General features: G+C 39.9%; 1 protein-coding gene across 3 annotated transcripts in view; it reads left to right on the top strand.

The window, feature by feature from the left end:
• Positions 1-25790, top strand: part of il1rapl2 (interleukin 1 receptor accessory protein-like 2) — a 297022-nt gene that overhangs the window by 177901 nt on the left and 93331 nt on the right. For 2 of the 3 annotated variants that reach the window (XM_058798970.1, XM_058798969.1), the window contains exon 3: positions 22808-23081. In XM_058798970.1, the coding sequence (XP_058654953.1) occupies positions 22808-23081 (274 nt within the window). Of the gene's footprint in view, positions 1-18174; positions 18256-22807; positions 23082-25790 lie in introns of those variants that run through there. The other variant, XM_058798971.1, reaches the window with a different exon arrangement.

The raw sequence follows: 25790 nt of genomic DNA, 5'->3' as shown, positions 1-25790 counted from the left end.
TGCACCCTCAGATTCCAGATTTTCAAATAGTTGTATCTCAGACAAATATTGTCAGATCCTAACAAACCATACATCAATGGAGAGATTATTTATTCAGCTTTCAGATGATGTATAAATCCCAATTTCGAAAAATTGACATTTAAGACATTTAATTGACATTTTATGTCAGAAGCACACATAGGGCAATAATTGAAATCCCCTATATATTCTGTTTTTATGTATGGGTTTATTTTGTCCCTGTATTTTCATATCATTTTTAGATTTAGAACCCAGATTCACTTACATGTCTGTTTCTTTTATATGTACATAGTGAAGGAAAACACACATTATATTAAACACATTTGGCACACATCTATTAAACCATGAATTAAATTCTAAATATGTACCTTTATTATTATTATTATTATTATTATTATAGTATCATAATAAACATCTGTGTTCATTGTTTATGCATTTATATGTAATATTAGCTTATACTGTTAACTTTTTGTATATATGCTGATGATATGGGAACACTTCCCTGTTTTTGTACATCATTTTGTATATAAAAGATTAATAATATTTAATACCTTTAGTCAAATATATACATATATTATATAAAATATGTTCAGTTTGTCATATATAATATATTACCTTATAGGTAACAAAACTATATGGCATATTTTATATTTCTGTATGGGTCTTTATGAAAGCACATTAGGACTTGCATGAGAAAATATGTGCAGTAAAAGCTGATGTTCAGCGCTCTTTCACACTCGCCTCAGTGCTGCTATTACTAGCTCGCCCGGAGCAGATCAGAGGATTCACACATGAATCAGTAAACTACATGTACAAGAGACCGTCATCTCTGAAACAAACATGTTTCTCCTCTTGTACTTTCAGCAGACTCAATCAACTTACTCAGTTTAACTGGACTTGCTTTCCTATTAAAAATGAAGCAGCACAACTACAGTGTTTGAATATTCATAATGCCACACAGCACACAGTTGTTTCAGAGCTTCCTTGCTCTATATGTGTAATATTTCAGGGCTTGGCTGTGTTTGCTGGGGTGTGATTGGCTGTCAGAGGCATGTGTCACACTGATTCATAGAAGGAAGACACAGTGACCAGGAAGCAGCCTCGACATGACACCGAGCTGTGAGCGAGTTCATTAAGAGCAGCTCTCTCTGTCTCTGTCTCCGCTCACCTTCACCTGCGCTCGTGTGTCTCAGTCTGTCAGTGTCCAGTACAGACACTTCACCGCTTTAATGATCAGCAAACATTCAAAAGGACAAGCTCGTTTTGAAAATATGCTATTTACCAAGATTCATAATGTAATTTGTTATTTAAATCTCATGAATGTGTTGAGTTGAGGCCAAAAGAGAGAGAGAGATAGAGACATATAGGAGGTGTCCCATATCATCAGGCACTAATGCAGCGTCTCATTCCTACTTCAGAAACCAAGGCTACATTCTGTACTTAACCAAGGCACTGATCATTACAGAAAACTATTTTCTGTCGAAGGCCATCATATGAGGTGTATCTTCTTTTCTCCTCACTATTTGCAGATGTACAATCTCTAAGAGAAACTCTTTCGGTTCAATTCCAGCGTATAGCAGTTTTCACAATAAATGCTGTTCTACAGATAATAATAGGCTTCAAACCACCAGTGAACAAGCTGAAGACAAACTCTGGAGAAAGAAACAACTTAAGAATGTTTGAAAGAAGCAGAGATGACCAGCTATTTAAATATTTGATGCTTTCACAGTGTAAAACATGGTCCTGCTTTTAAAAACCTGCATTGCAAAGTTATTTGAGATGACGAGGACTGACCTTACAGTGGAAAACGGTGAAAGGCATCGACACAGAATGTGTGATCACAAATGTCTATCAGTACTTTACTCTTTAATCCTGTAGTCAGGGTTATTTTGTTTGAGGGAATCAGGCCCCGTTTACACTTGGTATTGAGGTGCATTTTCTTGTTTGTGGATTTCATTGAGACTATCCTCTCTTATTTCATGAGGTGTGAAGGGTGATACTACTGAATTAACGAACCCATGTTATGTGGCTTATGAGTGAGTGGGAAAGGAAGCAAATGAAAATGTTAGTTTTGGTGTGCTTTCTCACAACACATCCAGAAGCAGAGCTTCAGTGCGGTTCCAGCAATCACTAAACATTTTAAAGCTTCTGTGTTACGGTCGGTGGCTTGAACGGTGTCTTGTTTACCTTTTTTTGTTGCCCCTCGCTTGTTTTTTCTTGGCATTGCGTTTACTCTATGAGCATGTATGTGCACGCTCTCTCTTTCTCTTAGGTGGACACACCTGTTCGTTGTTGAGAGTGATTGACTGAGAGGAGTTAAAAGACGTCAACAAGGCGGAGAAAAGTAGAGACGACAGCTTATTGTGGGCAAGCCAGCAAACAGCGTCTTTGAATTTTATTCTGGTTTTTTTTTCCCTTTCTAGTTAGTTGTTGTCCGTTAAGTCAACTTGTTACTGGGTTGATAAGTTTGTCGCAGTTGTTATACTTTGAGTGAGTGAATAATTAGTCTTGAACCGTTACATCGTACTCATTCTTGTTTATGTTACATAATCTCTTTCTTTTTCGATCCATTTAATGAGAGGTTGTAATATAAAGTGGGTGCTCGTCCGGGGTAATTAGACTGCGTTGTAGGGATGAAGTAAATTAACGCTCCAGTTAGAGTAATCCAGCTCGCAGTTTTTAGCACCGGACCTTCCATCGGAATACTGTTTGTTTTAGTTTATTATTTTTGGAGGTACTCTGGGGAAGAGATGTCTCTCTTAACTGGTAACCCTCTGAAGACTAGGACGGTTGTGGTTAGTGTTGTGGGTAGGAAGTTAGGTCCGGGGTGTGCTTGCTTTGGTTCTCAGTGAGTAATGGCAACGTTTGATTTGAACGACTTTATTAAGCTACCAAGTGTTGAAAAATTGGACAACTGTCGAAAGGATGATTTGTTCGTTATTGCTCAGCATTATGAGATATTTGTTTCTAGAACATTACTTAAAAAAGATGTAAAGGCTTGTTTGCTGGCTGGTCTTATTGAAAAAGGGGTGTTACCTGACGCTGAAGTAATAGAGCAGGGGGAACCATTAGTCGCTGCTATAGAGTCTCCAGTAGGTCCTGTTACTTTGCTAGATGCTCGTGAGATAAGGTCATCGCTGTCTCTGCCAAAATTTAAGCCTTTGTCACTTTCTACTGATACATCACCAACGTCCCAGGAAGAAGCTCACTTGAAGGTGCGGTTAGCTCGACTGCAGTTGGATGCCCAGGATAAAGCTCAAGCACGAATAGATGAGTTGCAACAACAGTTGGAAAAATATCGTATCGATGCAGATATTTGAATTCGGTTACGACAGTTGGAATTACAGGTAAAACAAGAAGAGACCGGGTTAGAAAATCGGCCGTATGTAGATCCTAATATTGGTAATATGAACTCAGTTGCTGTTTTTTTCTGATTCTGGTAATAGTCCTGTGTCTGCATTGACGTCTGTATTGAGTGATTCTCAGTCGGCAGTTCCATTTAATGTGGCAAAGAATATCCCCTTAGTGCTGCCTTTTTGAGAGAAAGAGGTTGAAGCATACTTTCAGGCTTTTGATCATATAGCTATGGCTTTAAAGTGGCCAAGCGAGTCCTGGTCTTTGATACTGCAGTGTAAGCTCATTGGGAAAGAGCAGGAAGTGTGTGCATCGTTATCTTTGGAGGAGAGCGTTAAGTATGATGCAGTAAAGAATGCCATCCTTCGTGCATACGAGTTGGTGCCGGAGCACTATAGACAACGTTTTTGAATGACTAAAAAAATCTGCATCTCAAACGTACATTGAATTTGTTCGGGAAAAAAAGTGTATTATTTGACAGATGGATTAAAGCACGCAAGGCTACGATTATAATTCTCTGCGTGAATTGATACTTATTGAGGAGTTTAAAAACTGTGTTTCAGAACTTACCGCTCTTTATTTGAACTAACAAAAAGTGACTAATGTGCAACAGGCAGCTATTTGTTAGACACCAGTCGGAACCAGGACATGTTCCTCAAAAAGAAAATGAAGTTTGTCAGTCTGACTCTAAAGTAAAGTCTCCAGGGGATTCAGGAGAGAATGCAGTTACTGTCATAAAGTAGGGCACACTATGGCTGACTGTTATAGTCTAAAAAGAAAACAAACACGACACGATGCGGTAGGTTTTGCAGTATTATGTTATTGATAAACCACAGGTGGAGATGTACCCTGACCAACTTGCACAGAAATTTCCTGATGTGTTTTCCGTCAGTGAAGTTTCAACAAGAGCACAGGTGAAGGCTGCATGTCAGCAGAATGAGGTCGATCTGAGTGATACAGCGTTGGTTGATGCTTTTGAAAAAGGAAAGCTTCCTAATGAACAAATAGGCCTAGGTGAATCTAAATTAGACCTTGAAACTTCCCTTTTGCCAGAAATAGTTGCATTTTTGCCTGTATCACGTGAGTCTCTCATTGAGGCTCAAAATAATGACTGTATGCTGGAAAAGTGTCATGCCAGTGCAAATGCGATGCTGCACTCGGGTAATCATCAATATTATTGGGATAATGACGTATTAATGCATAAATGTAATGCCCGCTCACTAACTGAGGGAGATACTGATTGGGGTACTGTAAGTCAAGTTGTTGTTCCTTCTAAATTTCGCCAGCATATCTTGGCTGTGGCACATGATCATCCTTGGTTGGGACATTTCGGTGTGACTAAGACATATAATCGTATTCTTCAGCACCTCTTTTGGCCCGGTTAAAAAAAACGGAGGTTTCTCGATATTGCAAAACATGTCATACGTGTCAGATGGCTGGTAAGCCTAATCAAGTGCTTTCGCCAGCTCCGCTCTATCGCATTCCAGCAGTTGGCGAACCATTTGAACTGGTAATCATGGATTGTGTTGGTCCACTTCCGCGTACTAAAACTGGGTATCAGTACCTCTTGACCATAATGTGTGCGGCCACACGATTCCCAGACGCGGTTACGTTGCGAAAGATCACAGCGACTATGGTTACGGAGGCGCTTGTAAAAAATTTTGCCGTCTTTGGACTTCCAAAAATAGTTCAGACCAATCAAGGCTCTAATTTCCTGTCAAAGGTTTTCGAAAAACATTGAAAGCTTTGGGTATTTCTCACATTGTATCTAGCGTGTACCATCCTGAGTCCCAGGGGGCTCTGTAACGTTGGCATCAGACTTTGAAGTCCACTTTCTGTAAATGTTGTCTCAAAACTGAGAATGATTAGGATGACAGCGTTCCGCTGTTGCTGTTTGCAGTTCGTGATGCGAGACAGGAGTCTCTTGGATTTAGCCCGGCTGAATTGGTTTTTGGCTATAATGTGCGGGGACCCTTAAGGTTTTAAAAGATCAATTTCTTTCACTGGGTCAAGTGCCAAAAACAAACGTTCTTGTCTTTGTTACGCGATGTCGCGAACGGTCACATAAAGCATGCGCTACTGCAAAAGATGCACTTTGTCACTCGCAAGAGAAAATGAAGCGGCAATATGACAAACGCGCAGTTGTACAGAATTTCATGCTGGGGGAAAAGGTCCTAGTATTGCTGACCGTGCCAGGTGCTGCTCTTGCTGCACATTTTTCAGGGTTCTTATATGGTTAAAAACAAAGTGAGCAAGACTGATTACGTTATTCACACTCCAGACGGTCGTAGGAAAACCTTTATGCCATGTGAACATGTTGAAATCGTATTCAGAACGATCAAGTAACACTGCTGTGACAAACGTTCCTGAGTTGACGACAACAAAGGAAAAGGTAGAACCTGTATTGTCCGTGTTTGATGTGCAGTATAGTGATGATGGACTGGAAGTGCACAGTGAGATGCTTAATGGAGGGCACTTGAATAACTGAATAAGTTTTTAAATTCTCTACAAGAGCAGTTGTCTTATCTAGATGCCGATCAAAAGCAGGATATTATCAGATTGATTAAAAGTTATCCTGTCTTGTTTAATGATGTCCCTTCATGTACTTCAGCTCTCTAGCATGACATTGATGTAGGCTCGGCCTCCCCTATCAAACAGCATGCGCATCGTTGTTCTGTGGACAAAAGAATGAAAGCAGAAGTGGAATATTTGTTGCAGAATAATTTAGCAAAATCTAGTCAAAGCCCATGGAGTTCTCCTTGTGTCTTGGTTCCAAAACAAGATGGCTCAGTCAGATTTTGTACCGACTCTCGGAAGGTGAATGCAGTGACTGTGCCCGATTCCTTCCCATTGCCGCGAGTCGAAGATTGCATTGACAATCTTGGGACCGCGCAGTATATTACAAAGCTAGATCTTTTAAAAGGATACTGGCGAATCCCGTTAACTCTGCGTGTGTCTGATATTGCTGCTTTTGTTACGCCAGATCATTTTGCTCAGTATACAAGGATGGCTTTTGGGTTGCGAAGCGTGCTCGCGACTTTTCAGCGCTTAGTTAGTTTTAAAAGATGTTGATCAGTGTAATGTATACCTGGATGATGTGGTGATTTATTCCTCCACTTGGACTGAGCATATATATGGTAACGTTACGGACTGTTTTTAGTCGTTTCTCTGCTGCTTCTCTCACGTTTAATTTGAAAAAGTGTGAATTCACTAAGGCAACTGTCACTTATTTAGGTAAGCAGGTTGGTCAGGGGAAGGTGCAACAATAGATGCGAAAGTGTAGTGCCCCAGTATTATCGTCACCTGACCTGTCAAGATCGTTCGCGCTAGAGGTGGATCAGTGTGCAACAGGAGTGAGAGCTATCCTTTTGCAAGATGGTGCTGATGGGTTTTCCTATCCCATGTCTTACTTCTCCACTAAGTTCAATCAGCATCAGCTGAAGTATTCAACCATCGAGAAGGAGACACTTGCTATGTTGCTCGCTCTACAGCATTTTGACGTTTATCTGGGGTCTGCATCTGAGCCTGTTGTGGTTTTTACTGACCACGACCCATTAGTCTTCTTATCACGTATGTATAACCATAACCAGCGCTTAATGCGTTGGGCTTTGATGGCCCAAAAATACAATTTGTAGATTAAGCACAAGAAGGGCAGTGACAATGTTGTTGCAGATGCGCTTTCGCAAAGATAATGTTGTAGTTAAGTGTTTGTTGGACTTCTTACTTGCACTCTACTCAAAACGTACGTTTTTCTTTTTTTTAGGTGGGGGAGTGTTACGGTCGGTGGCTTGAACAGTGTCTTGGTTACCTTTTTTTGTTGCCCCTCCCTTGTTTTTTCTTGGCGTCACGTTTACTCTACAAGCGTGTACACACGCGCTTACTCTTTCTCTTAGGTGGACGCACCTGTACGTTGTTGAGAGTGATTGACTGAGAGGAGTTAAAAGACGCCAATGAGGAGGAGAAAAGGAGAGACGACAGCTTCTTGTGGGCCAGCCAGCAAACAGCGTCTTTGAGTCTTATTCTGTGTGTTTTTTTTTTTTTTTTCCCTTTCTAGTTAGTTGTTGTCCGTTATGTCAAATTGTTACTGGGTTAATAAGTTTGTCACAATTGTTATATGTTGAGTGAGTGAATAAATAGTCTTGAACAGTTAGAGTGTACTCATTCTTGTTTATGTTACATAATCTCTGTCTTTTTCGAGCCATTTAATGAGGGGTTGTAACATTCTGTCAAACACATAAATGCTGCCAGCTCTGGTTTTGTTTTACATAATCGTTCACACTGTAATCTACGTCTTTCAAAAGTGCAGAGGTCTCATGCCCAAACACACTCGCTACAGTTCTTACTGGATGACCTTGTGATCTCACTGTTTCTAAAAGAAATCCAACACACCGGAGACGAGCACAGATTCACTCAGATTCAGAGCTCTGAACCAGTGTAGCAACTGCTTCAAAAGGCACAACACTACTAAGTGTTATGTTTCCAGTAAAAAGCTACAAGCTCAGTCTAATATTCAGGTATATTTCCCTGATAGCACCATGTACATCACAGAGATGTCTATTTGACATATGCATTGACATCTGTAAGACATATTTTTTAGAGTGTTTGAATTAGAGAATGAGAATGAGCTTTATTGCCAGGTATGTTTACACATACGAGGAATTTGTAATAGTGACAGAAGCTCCACAGTGCAACAGAATGACAGCGATAGGACACAGATAATAAAAAGAATAATATACAAAATAGACAATGTACAAAATAGCAAAAACACAATATATAATATAGACAATTATGTATCTCCAGGTATTATGTGCAAATGTGCATGTTAAGTAAATAATGTATAATAGTGTTGTGTGTTCCATGTTTATTGTCAAGTGTTCCAGAGATGGATTGCCTGAGGGAAGAAACTGTTCCTGTGCTGGCCGTTCTGGTGCTCAGAGCTCTGTAGCGTCGACCAGACGGCAACAGTTCAAAGAGGGAGTGTGCTGGATGTCAGGGGTCCAGAGTGATTTTGCCAGCCCTTTTGCTCACTCTGGATGAGTACAGTTCTTGGCGAGTGGGGAGGGTTGTACCAGTGATTCGCTCAGCAGTCCAGACTACTCTCTGTAGTCTTCTGAGGTCAGATTTGGTAGCCGAGCTGAATCAGACAGTTATTGACGTGCAGAGGATGATGGCAGAGTAGAACTGTTTCAGCAGCTCCTGTGGCAGATTGAACTTCCTCAGCTGCCGAAGGAAGTACAACCTCTGCTGGGCCTTTTTCACAATAGACTCAATGTGAGTGTCCCACTTCAAGTCCTGAGAAATTGTGGTGCCCAGGAATCTGAATGACTCCACTGCAGTCACAGTGCTGTTCATGATGGTGAGTGGGGGGAGTGCAGGGGGGTTTCTCCTGAAGTTCACGATCATCTCAACAGTTTTGAGCGTGTTAAGCTCCAGGTTGTTATGTCTGCACCAGACAGCCAGCTGCTCAACCTCTTGTCTGTAAGCAGACTCGTCACCATCCTGAATGAGGCCGATGAGTGTGGTGTCGTCTGCAAACTTCAGGAGCTTGACAGTGGGGTCTTTAGATGTGCAGTTGTTTGTGTAGAGGGAGAAGAGCAGTGAGGAGAGGACGCAACCCTGTGGGGTACCAGTGCTGATCGTACGGGTGCTGGATGTGTATTTTCCCAGCCTCACTAGCTGCTGCCTGTCTGTCAGGAAGCTGGTGATCAACTGACAGACAGAGGTGGGCACGCAGAGCTGAGTTAATTTGGGCTGGAGGAGTGATGGGATGATGGTGTTAAAAGCGGAGCTGAAGTCTACAAACAGGATCCTCACATAACTCCCTGGTCCAGTGATGTCCTTTCAGATAAGCCAAAACCAGTCTTTCAAATGATTTCATGGCCACAGATGTTAGCGCTAAAGGCCTGTAGTCATTAAGTCCAGTAATTTTGGGTTTCTTTGGGGCCGGGATGATGGTGGAGCGTTTGAAGCAAGAGGGGACTTCGTATAGCTCCAGTGATCGGTTGAAGATCTGTGTGAAGATGGGGGCCAGCTGGTCAGCGCAGGTTTTCAGACAGGCTGGTGTCACACCATCTGGGCCTGGTGCCTTCCTTCTCTTGTTCTTTCTGAAGACCTGACGCACATCATCTTCATTGATCTGCAGTGCAGGAGGGGGGAGAGGGGGGTTGCAGGAGGTGTGAATGGTGTTTTCTCAAACCTGCCGTAGAACTCATTCAGATCGTCTGCCAGTCGTTGATTCTCCACAGTGCTGGGGGATGGTGTCTTGTAATTGGTGATGTCTTTCAGACCTTTCCACACTGAAGCAAGATCGCTGGAAGAGAATTGGTTCCTTAGCTTTCCAGAATAATTCCTCTTTGCCGCTCTGATCTCCTTTTCCAGTGTGTATTTGGCCTGTTTATACAACAATCTGTCCCCATTCCTGCGAGCATCTTCTTTGGCCTGACAGAACTGTCTGAGTTTTGCAGTGAACCACGGTTTGTCATTGTTGTAAGTTAGAGGAGTCCTGGTAGGAATGCACATATCCTCACAGAAACTGATATATGAAGTTACAGTCTCTGTGAGCTCGTCCAGATTGGTGGCAGCAGCTTCAAAAACAGTTCAATCAGTGAGGTGGAAGCAGGCTTGTAAATCCCACTCTGCTTCATTAGTCCATCTTTTTACAGTCCTTAATACAGGTTTAGCAGATTTCAGTTTCTGTCTGTAGGTTGGTATGAGATGAACTAAACAGTGATCAGAGAGCCCCAAAGCTGCCCGTGGGACAGAGTGATATGCATCCTTTATTGCTGTGTAACAGTGATCAGTATATTACAGTCTCTGGTGGGACATGTGATGTGCTGTCTGTATTTTGGCAGTTCACGGGAGAGATTTGCTTTGTTAAAGTCCCAGAGAATGATTAAAACAGAGTCCGGGTGCTGTTGTTCTGTGTCTGTGATCAGATCAGCGAGTTTCTATAAAGCTGAGCTCAGGTGCGCTTGCGGTGGAATGTAAACTCTCACGAGAATGAACGAGCAAAACTCCCGCGGAGAGTAGAAAGGTTTACAGTTAATGAAGAGCGTTTCTAGATCTGAACAGCACATATTCTTTAACACAGTTACATCTGTACACCACCTTTCGTTGATGTAAAAGCACGTCCCGCTGCTGTGCGATTTCCCCGTTGATTCTGCGTCGTGGTCCGCTCTAAACAGCTGAAAGCTCGGCAGATGAAGCGCGCTGTCTGGAATGACATCGTTCAGCCAGGTTTCCGTGAAACACAGAGCAGCAGAGTTTGAAAAATCCTTATTTGTCCTGGAGAGCAGAAGGAGTTCATCCGTTTTGTTGGGTAGAGAGCGGAGATTGGCCAGATGGATGCTAGGCAACGGCGTTCGAAATCTGCGCTGTCTGAGCTTCACAAGCGCGCCGGCTCGCTTCCCCCTTCTGCACTTCCTGAAGCGTTTGATCAGAGCTGCTGCTCTGCCGACTACAACGTTCAGCAAAAGTCCGAATAATCGAAATCCGGTAAACAATTTTGTGGCGTGTTCTGCCGAATGTTCAGCAGTTCATCCCTGGTAAAACTGATCATGTTTGAGAAACAAAAAACAGGAAAAACTAACAAAAACAGTACAAACACTGGAGAGCTAAGCGCTGTGGCTGCCATGTGCAGTGCCATCTTAGATGTATTTTATGTACCTATAGATGTATTGCTTATCTGCAATACATCTATAGGACATTTGTCGCCTTGGAATTATAAGGTTCTATCTGCATTCTGAGTGGTTTTGAGATATTGAGCTTCAAAGTTTTTGCATTACATATAGCAAAAATGATATGGGGAACAAGTCTCTTTCCTACATGAAAATGACAGAGACCCTAAATATATTCTAAATATACAATATCAAAATCATCTCAAATTTTTAAATGGGGATTTTTGGAACAGGTCAAATGCAGATAGAACCTTCTAATTCTAAAAAGTAATTTTCCGCTTGGAATTATAAGGTTCTATCTGGCAAAACATTAATCGAAGCAACAATTTTCAAGAAAAACAAACTTTTTTTTATATATATAATTTGTTTTAAAACATAAAATTAGTGTTGTAACAATGTGTCAACATGTATGAGAGAGGTAAATTTAATGCTTTATTTATCACATTTATTCCATATTTTTGGAGAAATTTTTTTTTCTTGGTTAAGTTAGGCACGAAGGGCAATACTAAATATTTTGTCCAGTGCTAATGTTAATTTTAGCTGGATTATAGTGGTAATTAAACACATTATTGAGGGAACAGTTAAGGCAGCTAACGTTACTCTAATCCATCTGACCAGGACTTTATTCCACAAAAGCGGCACAGGAAAATGGCATTCTCTTTAAATCAGTATGGCCGAGATAACATGCTGACGTTTATTGTTGTAATTAAGACCCCATCATTTAAATTGTTGACTATTTGATATTTAAGGCTTAATGTTTTAAAATTTAAGATATTTTAAGAGTTTAAACTGCATGAATATTTCGGGTCTTCAGCGACCCAGACTTATCCAGCACGGATGGATCTCTAATTGCTGCAATAGCAGACTCTCCTGATATTTTAAGAACATAAAATAACAATAATCAAAAATAAAATAAGCATACTGCCTTACCTTTTGAAACTTAGAAGGGTTCGATTTGAGCAGATTTTGCCATCACTGCCATCGTCAGAGCGCATTTCTCCAGTATGCATCTGGCTCATATTCACGATCTCAATATATTCTCAAAACTATCGTTTTCAGCATCATAATGAGTGAAAAATCACATGATTATGTTTTAAACAGTGCCACTTTGTGGAATAAAGGTGAATTGCACTTATTGATTATGCAGACACGTAATTATTGTTGTTTAATGTTTAATCTTTCCTGCTGTTACGGAGCAGTCCGGCGACATGCCAAAGAACACTGATCCTGATTGGTCCTCTTGCGAGCATTCGAAGTGGTGATTGGCTGATTCGCAGATAGAACCTTATAGAACCAAGTTAGAGTTCGACTTTGTAGATAGAACCTTTTTGTTTTCTAAATAAAAAGTCCTAAAATGTACAAAACTTAAAAAAAAAACATCACATAATGTAAATAAGTTGTCACAGAATAATAATATGCGAATAACTCAATTTTGACAAAAATGTCAGATAGAACCTTATAATTCCAAGGTGACGATTTCCTGTCAGATGTCAAATAGACATTTATTAGATGTCTTTAAGATGTTTATGATTTAGAAAGTATGTAAAACTATCATCTGAAAGAAGTCTGTCAGACATTTGTACACAGCAGATGCTTTCCAGATCAAGAGATCTTAAATAGACATCTTGCAGATGTACATGTTGTTACGTGTGGTTGTGGTGTCCAAGGAGTGCGAGGAGGCGACGGTTACAAAAGGTAACTTCTTTTAATGAAGGGAAGTGGATAACGGAATATACATACATCACAACTTAACTTAACATCTTCAATAACGGACCAACACAGAGGGAGAACTCAGGACTTATAAAGGGACGGGAACAAAAGACCAAACAACATAATGTAACTCAGGTGGGGACAATCAAATGATAATTAACTAATGAGGGCAGGAACTAAACCAAATAAGGAAGACGAGGGCTAGGACAGACAGACATGTAACACATGTGCTATCTGGGTAGTTTTTTACTCCTTGCCTTTAGAGTTAAAAGTCCTCTTTCCTACTTGAAATGGTCCTTTTCTTTGCCAGTTGGCACAACGCATAGTGAGTCTTCAGCCTCTGCAACAGCAAGGCTTTTTACAGTACATTTGGCTTTGGAGGACCAAAAACCATTCTCTGAAAACATTCATTATTCATGATACTCATCCCAGAAACTTACTGAAATCTACAATGAAACTTAAGTGGATTAATATACTAAAGCAGTCAAGGCTGAAAAGCAAACAGGAACAAGAACGAGTGTACAGAAGTGTAGACTGTGAGTGGATGGAAGAGACTGCCTGAAATATTAAACGATCCTCTCTGACGCTCAGATGGGCCGGTCTAACAATGCCCAGAATTACAATACGATCATGAAATAATTAACTGTTAACATGCAATAACAATAATCTTAATGAAAGCAGCTGAAGTACCTGATATATTGTGTGCTCATTAGTTTGCTTCATAATTAGCTCAGTAACTTTGGAAGTATTTGAGGTTGTTTGTGGAGAATGTTTCAGTTAGAAGGTATAGCTGCCTACATAGACAGCAGCTCACTAACAGTCCTCTCTAGTGTTTACAGGCTTCAAATGAACGGCCTGCGGTGAGTCAAAGCAGCTGCGCTGCAGTCAATGCACATCAAACGGCCAGCGGCTGCATCCCACATACAGGTGAGGGCTGTAACCCTCACTGCATTTCCATATTGATTAGCCTTTGATAAGATGGCGGAGTGCGAGTTATTTCAGGAGACTGTTTCACCCCGGGCGTCCTCGTCCAGCCGGCTCCATTTACTCCTGTCTGAAGATACATGTCCACTACAAGCTATTCATTCACACTTTAGGAGAATTATAAACAAGCTATCAGACGCAAGTCGGCAATGAAATTGCATATCAGCACAAAGCGTTTGGTGGGCTGCTGTTCTGATATTGACTTTTTGTACCCCTTCAGCTTTCATAGCTGGAATTGCTGTACCGCTTGATAATAGAGCGAGCCGGCGCGCTGGAAGCAGGTCAGACAATTATTGCTGAAGCAGACGCAGGGCCTCACAATGGATTTCACATTAGGAGCCCAAAATCACAGCACCATTTCAGAGCAAAGCGGTGAACAAGCAATGAAAAACTGAGAAAGGAACAGTTCAGCCAAAAATAAAAAACAATCCTGTCATTAATTCCTTTCTGTCCTCATGCAGTTCCAAATCCAAATGCATTTTTTTTCTCCTCAAAATTTTGCAAAAATCTTCATGCAGTTGATTTTTCATGCAAAAATGCCTTGATGCATACTTGGGACGGTCGCTCTAAATGTTAGTGTCTTGTTTGGATTGCTTATCATGTGACGTGGCCTTTCGCGACCCATCCGAGGTGTCTGTGATGCCGTGAGTAATATCTTGCTCTTGAGTTCGTGTTTTGTTGAAAAGTTCACTAATGCCCTCTTGCTGTGCATGTGTGACGTCTGCTCTTTTCTGACCAGCCCTGTTCTCAGAGCCTGTTTTGCACACTCCTCGGCCTCATCCATATGCAAACGTTTAGGATTCGGTACAAAGCCTTGCTCAGGCGCTTACCGTGATGCGCTTGCAGTGTAACACGAATTAGCATGACAAGCAAGGCGTATCCTGTCCAATTACACCATTGTGCTGCACTCAATAACCGATAAATTAATCATTCGAGACAAGCGCATTATATGCGAAATGACTCGGGGCGACATATGGCTGCCTGTTTACGTAACGTGTAACCTGTGAGCTCCACACTGTTTCTGCTTCAGACGCGAGGCATGAAGGCAGCAGAGCAAACTAATCCACTGCACTGCTGCTTATCCAGTCTGCATGTGTGTGTGTGTCTGTGTCTGTGTGTGCGTGTGCGTGTGTGTGTGTGTGTGCGCATTTTTGTGACAAATGAGGACATAAATGTGTATAATGACAAGGGTACGACAGGTATTACAAGAAGAAGGTGACTTCAGGACATTACTCCATGTCCCCACTTTTCAAAACGCTTATAAATCACACAGAATGGAGTGTATTGAGAATCTGAAATAGCAGAAAGTCTCCTGTAAGGGGTAGGTTTAGGTGTAGGGTTGGTGTAGGACAATAGCACATACAGTTTGTACAGTATAAAAACCATTACGCCTATGGAGAGTTCCCACTTTTCACAAAAACAAACATGTGTGAGTGCGTGTGCGCGTGTGTGTGTGTGTGTGTGTGTGCGTAAGTGAGCGTGTGTGTGAGTGTGCGTGTGTGATTTCTAGCCCTTCAGAATCAACCCTCTCTTCCTGTCCAGCCATGTGTGATATCACTTTCTCCCTCCATCTTTCCTGCAGCTTCCAGTGCAGTGCTGTGAAATTCATCAGGCCGAGCGTATATAACAAAAATCTATGCCGTAAATGTGCGATTGTGACAGCGCTTGACATAAATCGGCGGTGGCAGCTTTTGAATGTGAAAGATATTTATGTGATGGGAGGCGGGCGCAGTGATGAGTCAGTGTCCGCGCACAAACACCTCTGTAATTGCTCATAAATTACAGCGTTCGCTGCTGATAGCTGGCCGTGACTTTGATGGGTTTCATCTTTCTATCAGTGTGAAATATTGGAGCGCGGTGAGCGAGCGGCGAGTGAGAGGGAAATGGCTTTGTTGCTCTTTACAGATGGCAGTGCAGGGGCTTTGCTTATGTTTCAGAGTTCATTGCCTTTATAAAAGCATTCAGCCGCTGATTATTTAAAGATTTTATATTATTTATCAGTAATTTGAACAAACCCCTAACCACAATTATGAGGTCTGGAACATACACTGCGGTTCAAAAGCTTGGGATCAGTAGGATTTTTAATGTTTTTTAAGGAAGATTCTTATGCTCATCAAGGCTGTATCTATTTAATCAAAATACAGAAAAAATACTGTAATTTGATAAATTGTTATTGCAATTTAAAATAACAGTTTTCTATTTTAATATTATTATTTCTGTGATCAAAGCTGAATTTTCAGCATCTTTACTCTGGTCTTCAGCATCACATGACCCTTCATCACACCCCCTCTGAGCGCCCTCTTTAGTGATATGTTATCTACACAGTGCAAATAGCTTTAGATTCTATTTATTCTATCTTAAAATAAAATAAAAACATGGCGAAAAACATTATTAGAGAAAAACATTACAAACACTGGAGAGCTAAGCGCTGTGGCTGCCATGTGCAGTGCCATCTTAGATGTATTTTATGTACCTATAGATGTATTGCTTATCTGCAATACATCTATAGGACATTTGTCGCCTTGGAATTATAAGGTTCTATCTGCATTCTGAGTGGTTTTGAGATATTGAGCTTCAAAGTTTTTGCATTACATATAGCAAAAATGATATGGGGAACAAGTCTCTTTCCTACATGAAAATGACAGAGACCCTAAATGTATTCTAAATGTACAATATCAAAATCCTCTCAAATTTTTAAATGGAGATTTTTGGAACAGGTCAAATGCAGATAGAACCTTCTAATTTTAAAAAGTCATTTTCCACTTGAAATTATAAGGTTCTATCTGGCAAAACATTAATTGAAGCAACAATTTTCAAGAAAAACAAACTTTTTTTTTAACAATTTGTTTTAAAACATAAAATGAGTGTTGTAACAATGTGTCAACATGTATGAGAGAGGTTAATGTAATGTTTTATTTATCACATTTATTCCATATTTTAGGAGAAATTTTTTTTTCTTGGTTAAGTTAGGCACGAAGGGCAATACTAAATATTTTGTCCAGTGCTAATGTTAATTTTAGCTGGATTATAGTGGGCAATTAAACACATTATTGAGGGAACAGTTAAGGCAGCTAACGTTACTCTAATCCATCTGACCAGGACTTTATTCCACAAAAAGCGGCACAGGGAAAATGGCATTCTCTTTAAATCAGTATGGCCGAGATAACATGCTGACGTTTATTGTTGTAATTAAGACCCCATCATTTAAATTGTTGACTATTTGATATTTAAGGCTTAATGTTTTAAAATTTAAGATATTTTAAGAGTTTAAACTGCATGAATATTTCGGGTCTTCAGCGACCCAGACTTATCCAGCACGGATGGATCTCTAATTGCTGCAATAGCAGACTCTCCTGATATTTTAAGAACATAAAATAACAATAATCAAAAAAAATAAAATAAGCATACTGCCTTACCTTTTGAAACTTAGAAGGGTTCGATTTGAGCAGATTTTGCCATCACTGCCATCGTCAGAGCGCATTTCTCCAGTATGCATCTGGCTCATATTCACGATCTCAATATATTCTCAAAACTATCGTTTTCAGCATCATAATGAGTGAAAATCACATGATTATGTTTTAAACAGTGCCACTTTGTGGAATAAAGGTGAATTGCACTTATTGATTATGCAGACACGTAATTATTGTTGTTTAATGTTTAATCTTTCCTGCTGTTACGGAGCAGTCCGGCGACATGCCAAAGAACACTGATCCTGATTGGTCCTCTTGCGAGCATTCAAGTGGTGATTGGCTGATTCGCAGATAGAACCTTATAGAACCAAGTTAGAGTTCGACTTTGTAGATAGAACCTTTTGTTTTCTAAATAAAAGTCCTAAAATGTACAAAACTTAAAAAAAACATCACATAATGTAAATAAGTTGTCACAGAATAAGAATATGTGAATAACTCAATTTTGACAAAATGTCAGATAGAACCTTATAATTCCAAGGTGACGATTTCCTGTCAGATGTCAAATAGACATTTATTAGATGTCTTTAAGATGTTTATGATTTAGAAAGTATGTAAAACTATCATCTGAAAGAAGTCTGTCAGACATTTGTACACAGCAGATGCTTTCCAGATCAAGAGATCTTAAATAGACATCTTGCAGATGTACATGTTGTTACGTGTGGTTGTGGTGTCCAAGGAGTGCGAGGAGGCGGCGGTTACAAAAGGTAACTTCTTTTAATGAAGGAAGTGGATAACGGAATATACATACATCACAACTTAACTTAACATCTTCAATAACGGACCAACACAGAGGGAGAACTCAGGACTTATAAAGGGACGGGAACAAAAGACCAAACAACATAATGTAACTCAGGTGGGGACAATCAAATGATAATTAACTAATGAGGGCAGGAACTAAACCAAATAAGGAAGACGAGGGCTAGGACAGACAGACATGTAACACATGTGCTATCTGGGTAGTTTTTTACTCCTTGCCTTTAGAGTTAAAAGTCCTCTTTCCTACTTGAAATGGTCCTTTTCTTTGCCAGTTGGCACAACGCATAGTGAGTCTTCAGCCTCTGCAACAGCAAGGCTTTTTACAGTACATTTGGCTTTGGAGGACCAAAAACCATTCTCTGAAAACATTCATTATTCATGATACTCATCCCAGAAACTTACTGAAATCTACAATGAAACTTAAGTGGATTAATATACTAAAGCAGTCAAGGCTGAAAAGCAAACAGGAACAAGAACGAGTGTACAGAAGTGTAGACTGTGAGTGGATGGAAGAGACTGCCTGAAATATTAAACGATCCTCTCTGACGCTCAGATGGGCCGGTCTAACAATGCCCAGAATTACAATACGATCATGAAATAATTAACTGTTAACATGCAATAACAATAATCTTAATGAAAGCAGCTGAAGTACCTGATATATTGTGTGCTCATTAGTTTGCTTCATAATTAGCTCAGTAACTTTGGAAGTATTTGAGGTTGTTTGTGGAGAATGTTTCAGTTAGAAGGTATAGCTGCCTACATAGACAGCAGCTCACTAACAGTCCTCTCTAGTGTTTACAGGCTTCAAATGAACGGCCTGCGGTGAGTCAAAGCAGCTGCGCTGCAGTCAATGCACATCAAACGGCCAGCGGCTGCATCCCACATACAGGTGAGGGCTGTAACCCTCACTGCATTTCCATATTGATTAGCCTTTGATAAGATGGCGGAGTGCGAGTTATTTCAGGAGACTGTTTCACCCCGGGCGTCCTCGTCCAGCCGGCTCCATTTACTCCTGTCTGAAGATACATGTCCACTACAAGCTATTCATTCACACTTTAGGAGAATTATAAACAAGCTATCAGACGCAAGTCGGCAATGAAATTGCATATCAGCACAAAGCGTTTGGTGGGCTGCTGTTCTGATATTGACTTTTTGTACCCCTTCAGCTTTCATAGCTGGAATTGCTGTACCGCTTGATAATAGAGCGAGCGGTAGCTGGAAGCAGGTCAGACAATTATTGCTGAAGCAGACGCAGGGCCTCACAATGGATTTCACATTAGAGCCCAAAATCACAGCACCATTTCAGAGCAAAGCGGTGAACAAGCAATGAAAAACTGAGAAAGGAACAGTTCAGCCAAAATAAAAAACAATCCTGTCATTAATTCCTTTCTGTCCTCATGCAGTTCCAAATCCAAATGCATTTTTTTTCTCCTCAAAATTTTGCAAAAATCTTCATGCAGTTGATTTTTCATGCAAAATGCCTTGATGCATACTTGGGACGGTCGCTCTAAATGTTAGTGTCTTGTTTGGATTGCTTATCATGTGACGTGGCCTTCGCGACCCATCCGAGGTGTCTGTGATGCCGTGAGTAATATCTTGCAATCAAACATATAGCAAAATTTGGTAGTTTTGTATGTTGTCTGCGGGTTGGCATCATCTGAGGGGTTGGCATCATCTCTTCTCATGTGTTCGGTCATCTCAGGTCTTTTAAGGGTTGGATCCAGACTGAAGATTGTGTAATTCCTAGTTACCTCAGGATGTTAATCCCGTGGCAGAAACAGAGAAACAAATAGAGACATAATTAGCGTAGCTGCTGTTCCAACAAAGCAAAAATGATTTGTTCAACCGAAGCTAAAGAATAATAATGTGCATTTGATCAGATATAACTGCAGTACAAGATTATGAGATGCATTATGTGAATGCTTGGCTAAAGAGATGTCTTTAATCTAGATTTAAACAGAGAGAGTGTGTCTGAACCCCGAATGTTATCAGGAAGACTATTCCAGAGTTTGGGAGCCAAATGTGAAAAAACTCTACCTCCTTTAGTGGACTTATGGACTACCAGTAGCTTGTTTATTGAAGATGCAGGACAACCAGCTAGCAGTGCATTACAATAGTCCAGTCTAGAGGTCATAAATGCATGAACTAGCTTTTCTGCATCAGAAACAGGTAACATGTTTCGTAGCTTGAAAATGTTTCTAAGATGGAAGAATGCTGTTTTTGTAACATGGGAAATATGATTTTCAAAAGACAAGTTGCTGTCTAATATAACACCCAGATTTTGGACTGTAGAGCAAGTAACAGTACATCCATCTAGATCAGTGTTACTCATCGGTTCGCCAAGCTTTAATTTGTGGCTCGCATGGCAGTAAATAATACGATGATATGATCAATACAGAGATTTTATAAAAACATTTAAAAACAAGCAGGGCTATAACATAACCTATTAAAAAACTCACACCGTGTCTACACCGGACGCGAGCGTCGCGGTGCGATCAGGGCTTTATGATTTTCGTGATGCGGAAAACGCGGACGGAATCACAGAATATAGTTATAAAAACAGAATTTACTGTATAACGTCATTGTCAAATGTCATTGAATTTGTCAAAGTTTGGATGAATAAATCAAAAGTAGGTTATTACACTTAAATCAAATTGCGATATGGACTAGTATCTGTAAATATTAAGCTGCAAAAATACCGTTTAAATATGAATCCTGCGTGTCTCATTATGAATGAATGCACAGACGCGCAGTTTCGTTCACTACACACATACCTACACACATACCGTCTTGCCAAATGAGGACATACATGAACAACAGTCAGTGTCTGCTCTATTACAAATGATTTATATATATATATTAAAAATACCCAAAATAGCGGGATTACAAAATGGAAATATAGACTAGAAAGATATTTAAACTTGCTCTGCCCTTAGGTCCGTGACATTGACTCACTGCGGAGTTGTTTTGGCAATCTTTCCAGCTCTTAACGCCGAATGTGCTCTTGGATGGTTAGTTACATGATGGGTTAATATAGAAGCAAAGAACTTTAAACAAATAACTTTAAATAACTTTTAAAAATAACACCCTTTGTATTGCATTGCATATTGTATGTTCAGGGATGACAGATGGATAAGCAGACATGCTATTTATGACTGGATGTAACTTTTGATACTTTGCGGTAAAAGTGGCTCTCCTATTGACTTTGTCCAATAAGTGTGGCTCTCATGAAAAAAATAGTGAGAACCACTGGTCTAGATGCAAATTGTAATCCAAGAGATTCTGTGTACTGTTTTTTGGTCCAATAAGTAATATCTCGGTCTTATTTGAATTTAATAGGATAAAATTATTGGTTACACTCTGTTATCTTAGATAATTCAGAAGTTTCATCTGGTCTTGTTGAGATATATAAATGAGTATCATTAGCATAACAATGGAAACTAATCCTGTATTTTCTAATAATATTACCAAGGGGCAACATGTATATTGAAAATAGTAGAGAACCTAGGACAGATCCTTGTGGCATGCCATACTTTACTGGTGATAATTGAGATGACTCCCCATTTAAATAAACAAAGAGCCTGCCCTTGAATACCAGTATAGTTTTGTAATCGATCTATGAGTGTCATGCTATATAGTGTCGAACGCAGCAATAAGATCAAGTAAAACTAGCAATGAGATGCAGCCTTGGTCTGACGCAAGAAGCAAGTCATTTGTAATTTTAACAAGTGCAGTTTCTGTGCTGTGGTGAGGCCTGAAACCTGACTGAAATTCTTCATAGAGACCTTTTTTTGTTTTGCAAGAAGGAGCACAATTGAGCAGACACCACTTTTTCTAAAATTTTAGACATAAACGGAAGATTTGAAATGGGTCTGTAATTTGCCAGTTCACTAGGATCTAGCTGTGATTTCTTAATAAGAGGCTTAATAACCGCCAGCTTCAATGATTTTGGGATGTGACCTAAAGATAATGATGAGTTAATAATACTGAGAAGCGGTTCTTCTGCTACAGGTAACAACTCTTTCAGTAGTTTAGTGGGTACAGGATCTAATAAACATGTTGTTGGTTTAGATGCAATGATAAGTTTATTTAGCTCTTCCTGTCCTATAGTTGTAAAGCACTGCAGTTTTTTCTTTGGGTGCGATGAATGAAGCTGAAGTACTACACAACAGTTTCAACACTGATTATAAATCAGCATATTAGAATGATTTCTGAAGGATCATGTGACACTGAAGACTGGAGTAATGATGCTGAAAATTTAGCGTTGCGTCACAGAAATAAATGATATTTTAAAGTATATTAAAATGGGAAACCATTTTTAGAAACAAAAATAATATTTCACAATATTACTGTTTTCTTCTGTTTTTGATCAAATAAATACAGCCTTTTTGAGCAGAAGAAACTCCATTAAATAAAGCACTGAAAATCCTACGTGATTTGAACAGCAGTGTAACTTGTGCTGACTGATGACTGAATGATACATGAAGGACACTCGATATCATGGAGTGGTGTGCTAGTACATTTCTAAATGACCGGATGTATGATTTCAACCTGCTGTATGAAAATATCCCCATTCACCTAAATTCAAAGAGGGAGCATATCTAGAGATCTGGGGGCTTGCTGACTTTCAGATGGATTTCTGTAAAGCTGCATTGAAACAATGTGTACTGAGAGGTGCTTTACAAAAGCCTGGTTTCCAGCATTGAATCAATTATATTTCACCTCAGATTCATTATCACTATTTGGCATTGAGCGTATGGTTCAGACTCTATTCCCAGAGTAAGCCCTCCATATGACATCATGGGGTGTTAATAATGGATGTGTCTTCTCTTTCCGCAGTGGATGGCTGTATAGACTGGTCGGTGGACCTGAAGACGTACCGCGTGCTGGCTGGAGAGCCGCTGAGGGTGAAGTGCGCTCTCTTCTACAGCTACATACGCACCAACTACAGTGTGGCCCAGAATGCCAAGCTGCGGCTCATCTGGTACAGGAACAAGGGCGACTCCGAGGAGCCCATCATCTTCTCGGGTCACCGGCTGAGTAAAGAGGGAGACTCCATTTGGTTCCGCTCCGCAGAGATGGAGGACAATGGATTTTACACTTGTGTGCTCAGGTGGGTCATTAGCAATTCAAACTCAATTCAAGTGTGCACCGAAAAACACAGCCCACTGATATCTGCAGTGTAACACTGCCCCTGATCACAGCTGACGTCACCCAGAATTCCCAGCGGCAATCAATGCTGAAAGACAACAAACTCATGTCTAAAAAACAGGTCAAATATGCAAATCAAAGTGACGTCAAATACTTGACATGGCGGTGAAACATTTTGGCCTACATGTACAATAAACCAGTTTCAGTGTGTGATTAAAACTTCATATTTTCTCCCAATTACCCCTGGAAGAAATTGCTGTCCAAACTGAGTTTAAAATGATGTTACAGCATCTTGATCAAGTCTTGACTGATATTTGATGTCAAACTGATATGAAGGTGTCTGCTGGGTTTACTATAGTAGAGTAAGATGAGCCACACACCCAGCATCTGAACATCAGCAGATTCACTTCTGAGTTTAACGGATCTAATTGTCTCTGGAAAATCTGGTCTATGACACTGTATTACGTTCATTATCAAAGTTTTTAGTGTCTATGTATAAATGACGGATTTGTGGATAAATGTTTTTAGATTTAAGGATATTGTTTTTATTTTGAAGTGAAAATATAAAATTAGACCATTGGGGTAAGATGGGCCACTGGTGTTTGAATTGAATACTTCTAATTAATGGGATTATTATTTAATATTTCCATTTCAGACATCTTCGCTTTCATTACACCCCGCAGGCTAATAGAGGAAAATCCTTTATTGCATTTTTCAAATTTAAAATCATACTGTTTCTATTATGACATATCTTCAATTAAAATATGGGCAATTAAACATGTAAATATTCAGATGCCTGTAAGTTATAGAATAAATTTACCTTTCTCTTTTATTGGATTCTGCTCTATCAGTCATCGATTATTCAGTTATTCAACTGAACTCAATTTTAAACAGAATAGTTGATTTAGGGGGTATTTTAGTAGTGGTTTCTATTTCTTTCAAGATCTTTCTGAGACACACAGATAGCACCAGAGACACTGCACTGTAAATTTAGGGCAGCTGGGCAAAGAACATGCGATACAGTGTATTTGATGCTTTATTTTATTTTGTTGTCAAGCGATATGCATGCATGTCATGGACAGTTTGCTCTCTACGTTCCACACGCAGCATTGCTGGCAGGAGTCAGATGAGTCCACCAAGTGTAGTCCTGTGTGTGCGTTACAGTGTCCCGGACCTGATGAAGAAGGAAAAAAGCAATTTATACTGGCTTTACCAGGGTCGCTGACTAGAGGAGAGCTCAATGTACTGAACAGTGCAGTTGCATTATTTTTCAGCTGTCAAAGAAAGTCATGTTCAGTCACACGTTAACTCAGGGAATCGTGTCTGTGTACAGTAGCTCAAACCGCTGGGACTGTATTGTGAGAGTGACACCGTTGTTTGAGTCATTGAATGCTTTTGTGTCGAGTGTGAAGCTCTTCTCATGTCTTCTTCTTGTGCTTCTGTGAAGTTAATTCAGTTTGATTTTAGCTCTGGGGTTTAATCTGACTCCAGTTTCAGATGATTATGTAATTTAAACTGAGAGTTTGCTTCTGTTTTTAATTTATATATTATTTGATTGTACGAGGCATTCCCATACTTTTCAGTTATTTGTTGATTAGGGAGTCGATGTCATGCTGTCCCGGATCTGATGGACACAAAATCGTTTGCAGGGTTTACTAATACCATTAAGTCAGTCCGCTCCCTGCTCGCACGTCAACACTTTCTTCAGGCTGGAATAATCTAAAATCCCGTCTGATATCTGAACCCATCTGAAACTTTGACTTTGTACGTGGCTACAGAGAAAAACTGGTCATCAGTGCTGGGGAAACTACTTTAAAAGCAGCTTGACAAACTACAAGCTACACATCATTTAAAGAAGTTCAAATATAGACAAGTAAACATTGTGAAAGAGTAGTCAGCAACATTACGAGCTACTAACAAAAAGAGTGCAGTAGTTAATTACTTTGATGCTACAGAAGGGGGATATTTATTTGTTAGTTTGTTAGTTTATCCATCAGATTACAAATGACTTTGGTATGAAAAGCAGTTTAAATCCGTTGCTGAGAGGTGCTGTGAAACACAATACTAATCAAGAACAGAGAAATAAAATCCCTCTACGGGCACTAATAAACAGTTATTTTAATTTATTTGTAATTATGTTTATTAATTTATTTATTTAGTCAGCAAGAAACGTCTGGTGCTGGTTTTAATTATTTTCAATAGCAGCTGTCACCATGAACTTAGTCATAATAATCATATTCATGTCCATAGTATTTGCAAAGTGCTTAAATATACAGTACATGCTGAAAAAACACATGCTGTCAAATGTACATGAAAACATGTCTATCCCAAGGATTTGCCATGGCAGAGTGTTTCAGGGGAACATCTTTACCTGCAGTACAGATCTGTGCACAAGCTGCTGATCTGAAAGATTGTCTTCATCGCTTGTAAACAGTGGCAAAACCTGTTTTACTGTGTTCTACTGTCAGGGCTCAAGTAAACAGGCTGAATCATTCCGGCTCAAATTGTCTCAGTCTGGATGATTTTGCTTAGCGTCTGATGCATTCATTGAGAAGAACTGACTGACACGAGTTCATATTCTAAGCAAACGCTCTGGCGATGTAGAGCTTGGTGTCGCTACACCGCTATACTTACTCAGACGCTGCTCTCAAGCTTTCACTGTCTTAAATCC

This window comes from Onychostoma macrolepis, chromosome 14 (genome assembly GCF_012432095.1).
Source record: "Onychostoma macrolepis isolate SWU-2019 chromosome 14, ASM1243209v1, whole genome shotgun sequence".
In the NCBI taxonomy this organism is placed as follows: domain Eukaryota; kingdom Metazoa; phylum Chordata; class Actinopteri; order Cypriniformes; family Cyprinidae; genus Onychostoma; species Onychostoma macrolepis.
The sequence above is the reverse complement of the archived record's forward strand: the minus strand, read 5'-3'. Positions and strand labels throughout refer to the sequence as shown.